This window comes from Brassica rapa, chromosome A05 (assembly GCF_000309985.2).
Source record: "Brassica rapa cultivar Chiifu-401-42 chromosome A05, CAAS_Brap_v3.01, whole genome shotgun sequence".
Classification (NCBI taxonomy): domain Eukaryota; kingdom Viridiplantae; phylum Streptophyta; class Magnoliopsida; order Brassicales; family Brassicaceae; genus Brassica; species Brassica rapa.
The window spans coordinates 7,428,718-7,436,659 of record NC_024799.2 but is presented as its reverse complement, the minus strand read 5'-3'; the positions used below and the strand labels follow the sequence as shown (position 1 = coordinate 7,436,659).

At 27.3% G+C, this 7,942-nt stretch overlaps 1 protein-coding gene across 1 annotated transcript; it reads left to right on the top strand.

Moving 5' to 3' along the window:
• Positions 1–4,314: 4,314 nt before the first annotated feature.
• LOC103867903 (ethylene-responsive transcription factor 15-like) lies at positions 4,315–7,143 on the top strand. The gene has a single exon (XM_009145993.3). It carries the CDS (start codon positions 6,189–6,191, stop codon positions 6,909–6,911), a length of 723 nt encoding a protein of 240 aa, XP_009144241.1. The 5' UTR covers positions 4,315–6,188; the 3' UTR covers positions 6,912–7,143.
• Positions 7,144–7,942: the final 799 nt, after the last annotated feature.

Here is a 7,942-nt window from a genome sequence, read left to right as displayed (position 1 = left end):
TTAGGAACTGCATATCCTTGGTTAGGTCAGAGTTTAGTCGTCTTTGATGTTGTATTCCTCGTTGTTGGCTTACCGTCAATAGTCTTTGCTCATCTTGCTTTTCAAGATCTAGTTTTTGGTGTTTTGACTTCTATGTTCTCTTTCATAGCTCGAGGACGAATCCATAGTTTGTTGATTTCGTTTCGTCTCCCTTTCCCTCTCTATTCTCGCATCTCTTTGCAGCTTTCATCGCATCTCTGGTGGCTCTCCATTTCACCATGTTTGCCACTCGAGGTTTGGATAATGTTTTCGTTCGTGCATGCTATGTGGGTTTGGAAGTTATTACGGTCTCAAGTTTAGTCTCTGATTTTTTGGTGGCTGTCTTCCATTCTCCCTCCCTCAAGTTGTTTCTTTTCTTTATGTGTTTCCCTTGGTATAAGTGTGCGGAATTAGTCTCTTGGAGCTTTGCTCCCTTTTATCCAGAGCTTTGTGGTTTTTCACTTGCATGGTCGTCTTGTATGTCCTTGTTTAGTTGGTGAGGTGTTTCTTACCTTTTAGCTATTGGTTGTGATTCTGGTGCTTTAGGCATATAACAATATAACTTCCTGCTTCTTGGTGGCTTTGGCCTTTCAGTTATTATTCTTCCCATGACCCGCTTTCTTGGTTATTTACGTTGGTGATTTAGTTTCTTATTCTTAATTTGACTATCTTATGATATTAATAGTGAAATAAATATATAATTTATAAATGAAATAATAAAAATTAGTAAAAATAATATAATAGTGAAAGTTTATGCTATTTTTAGTTGTGAATAAATTAAATATCTAAAATATATTTATATTAATTTTATTTATTTCTTAATTTTTAGGGACCAATATATGTGAGAAGTATAAGATAGTACACAATTATAAATTGATGGAGCAAATTATAATAATCTAAAAGAAAAAAGATTTAAAATATAAAACAAAACATGAGGACACATGTCAACAAACCTCTATTCCACATGTCATAAGAAGGAAAAAAAACCAACTTTATATATATATATATATCAATATTATTAATTTAGGATCATTGCTAATATTTACCCCTATTACTACCTGTCATATTATTTAAAATGCCATCATGTTTTCAAAAGAACTTTTACCCCTCATTAATGGTTAAATGGTAATTTTGCATATCAACTTATAATCCATTTTATTTGCTAATTAATGCATAAATATACAACTAAAAGAAAACCCACGATTCCTAATTAATCTAACTGTCGTTTGTCATATCTTTTTCAACTTCTTTTATTTGCTAATAAATCTAACTATCTAAATAATGCATAAATAATTATACAACTACCTAAAAAAAACACACGACTTCTCATACATTTTACTTTCGTCTATAATATTTTTCATTCCAATTCAAATATTAGAACATGTGTTGTGGTGTGTTGTACCCATCTTATATATTAAAACAGAAGTCACAACCTTGACTCATGTGTGATTTTGTAAAAAATGGACCTAATGGACCTATTCATAAAACTTCATACTACATTTTAATTCAGACTAATAATAAATAGAATTTTTAAAATATTTTAATCATAATATCTTTTGATATCTTTTCATTTTAAATATAAATATATTTATTTTAAAATCTAACAAATCTGTTTAAAAAGATTTTTACAAGATCTTCATTTTCAAAATTATATTTAAATATTTTCACTAATTTTGAAATTAGTTTAAAATATTATTATACATTAATATATTCAGTTATATAAAATGAAAAATAAAAAATCTATAATATTTTATTTATTATATAATCATAATCAATCATATCAAAATAAAATTATTATATTGAGCTAAATATAATAAAATTGTATTAAATTTATATATTTATATATTTTACTTTCGTAATTATAAAATATTTATGTTCAAAAATAAAATCTAATATGTTGGTAAGATGGGTTAACATTATCAAACTATATAATACTTGTATAAAAATTAACATGTACTTCTTTAAATTTAATAATATAAAATCTTTGTAACTACATTAATCATAATATATTTTCATTTTAAATATAATATATATTATATATTATATTTTAAAAATTCTAATAAATCTGTGTAAAAATATTTAAACAATAACTTAATGTATTTTAAGTTATCGTTTAGAAATGAAAATAAATAAATTATATCCTATTTTATCTACTTTTATAGTCATGATCATGTTAAAATATAATTATTATACTAAAATAAATATGATAAAATTATATTCAATTGATAAATTTATAAATTTTATTTTAATAAATATAAACTATTTATTTAAAATATAATATGATGATAGAACGGCTTCAAAATAACAAACTATATAATACATGTCTAAAAATTAACATATCTTACACTTTTATATATACAATAATAAATTATCTAAAATGAATAAGCATAAAAATACTGGTAAAAAGAAATCCAGTTTTGAAATACGGGTCAGAATTTAGCATAAATTAAATACAAAATATTTTTTAAATATATTTTCTCATGAATATATTAATTTGCTTAATAACTGAATGCAAATACAATAAGATAAATATATAATAAGAAGTGGTAAATACATAAGATTTAAAAAATTAATTAATTATAACATGTAAATTATAAAATTATTGTATTTGAAATAGTTATATAAATATTTAAGTATATGATTAACATTAAAAATATATACCACTTATGTTCTAAAACAATAATTTATGTATAGAAAAGTGAAAAAAACACCCGTGCGGTTGCACGGGTCAAAATCTAGTCTATGTTTTAAAATAATACTAGATACAAACCCGCGCTATGCGCGGATATTGTTTTACAAAACCTTCATTAAAATTATTCAAATTATATTATACGATATAAAAATAAAACGTTTTTATTTTATGTTATATAATATGTGGAAATATATATATCTTGACATCTATATGATATTTTTCTTTACATGTATAAAATTGATTTCTGTTATAATATATGAGGATGGACGTTCGGGTACCCATTCGGGTTTGGTTCAGTTCTATTCGAGTTTCGGATTTTTGGGATTTAAAATGTCAGCCCCATTCGGGTTATAGATGTCGGTTAGGGTTTGGTTTGGATCTTTGCGTATTCGGTGTAGGTTCGGATAACCCATTTAAATTATTTTAGTTTTCTTTTAAGTTCATCTATAATGTAATTTCTCAAAACTAAAATAAAAATAATGTATTCAATTGATATATTTCATATAAATTTGAATAATGTATGCTAAAATATATAAAGCTAACATATAAATTAGTTTGACTTGAATACTTAGGCAGGGATTCGATAGATATTTCAAGTACTTTTGGTGTTTTGAGTATTGTTTAGATATTTTAGACATTTTCATTTGACTATCTATACATATTTTTAAGTATTTTGGACATTTGCTATAGATTAATTCTAGAATTAATTAATATATTTAAGTATATAAATCTATTTCGGATACATTCGAGTACACAAAATACTTTGGTTCGGGTCATGTTTGGTTTCGATTCCCTAGATACCAAAATTTTGAACCTATTAAGATTCTTAATGAATTTTGGTTTGGATTCTTTTCGGTTCTTCGGATTTGATTTTTCCCCAGCCCTAATATATGTTGTACATGGTGTTAATTTATAATGTATAATGTTTCATAAGTAGTAATTTTGTTGCTTGACTTTGAGATTAATTGTGATATTTTTTCAGTAAACTAAAGAGGTTATTTTCTTGAAATTTTATATTATCTTAAATTAGATTATACAAATTATTTTTAATTAATTTATTTATTTAATAGTTTAACAAAAACAAATTTGTTTTATCTAAGTTATTAATTTCGAGTTGCATTACATTTTGGTAACATTGTAATTATCAAAGTGCATGCTTAATTGTGCTCTATAAATTTCATATTAAGCATTAAGATTAGTTGTTTTTAGAAAAATGAAAATGAATATTTTATTAAATAGATCACAAATTTTTATAGGATTTGTTTATGTTACATATTTTGTTAAAATATGCACATTTAAATATTAATTGATAGACATTTACGATGGAATATAGATGGGAGTTTGGTACATAGCAAAATCGTAATTTATGGGAAGAAATCTTGAAAATAACTAATTCACCTTTAAAATCTAACAGTTTAATAGTCTAAATTGATATGGTTCAGAAGATTACGTAGTGTTGATTTGATCTAATCTATAAAAATGTTGTTAGAATATTCTGCCTAAGTGATTTTGTATATGTAGATCTTTATTAGATATACACATAAAATTTTGAAACACAATATATACTGTATATATGTATATATATATATCAATGTACCCGTTTTTATTAAACTTAGGTATTTCATATAAATGTATTACTTTAGCTAATCTTATAAACATGTATGAATAGATACAATATATAAAGATGTGTGTTATGTGTTATGTACCATATTAAAAAACTGTTTGTAATGTAATCTCTTACAAAAAAAAGTCTTCATAATGTAACAGATGAAACGGATATAAACTTGCATAATTTTGGATACAATAAATTCAAGCTTCAAAACTAACTATGTTTTGTTCATAGTATCAGGTTAGACTAATAATAAAAGTCATATCTAATCTGTTAATTTTGTGGTAGATGATTAAATGGTTTATTATTCAAACCAAACTTCAGTCTAGAGATCGTTAGAATGTTTACTATGATGACAGATGGACATTTATGAATTGATTTGATTATCGTGTTGAAAATGCAGTTCGTGAACTGAAAATAATCAGATATGATTTGTATATTAAGCTGATGTACACTTGTAGTCAGTATTTGAAGTGATTTTATAAGCAGAGAAAACCAACGCCTACCGAAGTATTGTTTGGGTCACGTCAGTTTATTGGTTCTAATTGAAATATGTGTTGTTATTGTATATAAGTAGATAACCAAAGTATGATTTGTGTAACGTCGGTTTGAATTAAATAAATTGATTGATATAAAGATATCTTGTATGATACACGTGTCTAATAAATGGTTGAATTTAGAATAGATCCAAACTTAAATGACAACATTTGATGGTAGATAAAAATAAGACCCTAAATTAATAGATTAGATATTAAATTTATAATATTTTTATTTGAAATATTTTTTAGAAAATATGATCTCGCATGGCTATAACTAAACCTAGCATTGTTGTATTAATTTAAGACTAAAAACTAAACCTCTAAAATATAATATACCATTGTTTAAAACTAGATTACTCTCTCGGTTATCATGTCACTGGATCAGACTCTGGATAAACTTAAATTTTCACTTTTCATGAAGAATAAACCATTTGATTAGTTTTAATATTAAATTAGAAACTTTGGCAAAATGTTAAGATGATAAATAATTATTAGTCATTGTTTCATTAAATTATTATGTATATAATGTCCATTTAATAATATTTATACAAAATTGATGAACAAGTTAATTATCCTTTCTAACATATTTTGAAAAATTTAAAGTCTTGCACAGGTATAAAATTAATCAATAAAAATGTTTGAAAAATACATTTTCTCACTTTGCAAAACATTATAATTTTAAAGTTTTAATGACGAAATAATCAACCGAAAATATACCCGTCCTTTTAAAATCTAGTATGTAGATAAGTCTTCATATCTACTAAAATGAAATATCCACGTAAGAACAGGCTTGCGTAAGAAGAGAAACGCTTCCCTTTTCCAGTCAACTCCCTTGACTTTTGGTTATTTCACATTGCCTCAAAGGACAAGAAGCAGGTCTAAAAAGCTTATGTGGCAGTTCTTTGCCACATCACGATATGATGATCTCATCTATATTGTCGTTTTCTCGCCGCCTAACGTCACTCCCCGATTGCCATCTTCTGACACGTGGAAATAAAATAACCCAATTCTTTTTTTTTCGTATAGTGATAGATTTTGGTGAAATCTTGTTTTTTTCCTTGGATACATTGAAAAAGTAAATATCAGTTTTGTGGTTGGTCCCCATTTGGTTGTATAAAATTAGGCAGTCATATTTGTCTATAGGACCTATGACAATATAACAATAAAATATTCCCACTCTCACAGTATCTAATTAATTCCAAGCCCTTTATATAGAGGATTAGGTTTTGCAATAAGTTATTGCCACAACAAAAAGAGATAACCAAAAGAGAAAAGAAAAAGAAAGAGAAAAAACTGTTAAAAAAAAAAAATACAGTATTCTCAATCTACCATGTCTTCTTCTCCGAGTTCTTGGAGCTCATCACAAGAATCATTCTTTTGGAACGAGGGTTCTCTCTTAGATCATTCATCTGATCATCCTTCCTTCTTTTGCCCTAATTATAATTACTCTGATGACTTTTTCTCATTTGAGTCACCGGAGCCGATGATTAAAGAAGAAACTCAAAACGGCGACGTTTCCAACTCCGAGGAGGAAGAAAAGATAGGTACTATTGAGGAAGGGAAGTCATACAGAGGAGTGAGGAAGAGGCCATGGGGAAAATTTGCGGCTGAGATAAGAGATTCGACTAGGAATGGAGTTAGGGTTTGGCTGGGGACGTTTGATGAAGCTGAAGAAGCCGCTCTTGCTTATGACCAAGCCGCCTTCGCAACAAAAGGAGCTCTCGCAGTACTCAATTTCCCCGTGGAAGTGGTCAGAGAGTCTCTCAAGAAAATGGAGAATGTGAATCTTCAAGATGGAGGATCTCCGATTATGGCCTTGAAGAGAAAACATTCACTTCGAAACCGGCCTAGAGGGAAAAAGAGGTCTTCCAACTCTTCTTCCTGTTCTTCTAATTCTTCTTCTTATTCATCTTCATCCTCAACTTCTTGGTCTTCATCTTCAACATCAAGAAGCAACGAGCAGAGTGTTGTGAAGCAAGAAAGTGGAACACTTGTGGTTTTTGAAGATTTAGGTGCTGAATATCTAGAACAACTTCTTATGAGCTCATGCTAGTTAATCTTGAAATTGATTAATTAAGCTTTAATTTGTGGTAGTCTTGAAATTTGTTTGTTCATTTTGCAGTTTCTTTGGTTCTCTTCTTTTTTCCATTTGTTGTATCTAAATGAAATTATTGGAAGAGATGCGATGGTGATGTTGAACTGTATAGAAAACTGTATTATTGCGTTATATTGCTGGAAAGTGTGTGTGTCCACCTTATTATTGCTTTAATATTTTTTGTGCTTTACTATCCTTAGTTTTTCTTACATGGTAAAAGATATTAGAAGATAAAGGTATATATCTCGCAAGTTAATCATTCCTATCATCAGTCAAAGACTGTGAATCTTAAAATATATCAAATCGATCCAAGCTATAAAGGTATTCCTAGTTCGAATAGCAAAATCTAACCAAAAAGAAGTTGATAAGATAACACTAAAGTTTTTTTTATTTGTAGGATAATTCGATTAGATCTCTAAAGGTACGGTCCTATTATATTGTGTATAGATATTATATCGTAATATAAATATGATATAATTTACATTATGACGTTCATATTATATTATTGTCTTAAGTAAGACGTCGTTGATGATGCTTTCGTTGTCATTGTTGTTAATTTCATTATTGATTGGTTGTTTGACTTTCATTGTTATCTTTATTTGTTGAAACATATTCGTAATCAACAAAGCTACGGATTCACCATGGACCTTAAATCAAAGATAAAAAGTTGAGATTTTGTTGGATGACATGAAATTTGATTTTGTAAAGGTATGCATCAGATGAAAACGAGTTTAGTATGTAATCTAATGATAATGATTTATGCGTAAAACTCATGTTGTCGCCGCCTTGTACTTTTGAAGTAAATAAAGGAAATAAACTTCTGATCCTAATTGTTTCAAATTATGTGAACTTTATACACATTTAAGTATTGGTGGTACAATGTAATTTCGAAAATGGGTGTGAAGCTCTTTTGACTAATCTGGATTAATTGTATGCAAACATCGATTCTATGTGGGTTGAATGAGTCAATGCTAATAGAATGAGAGATG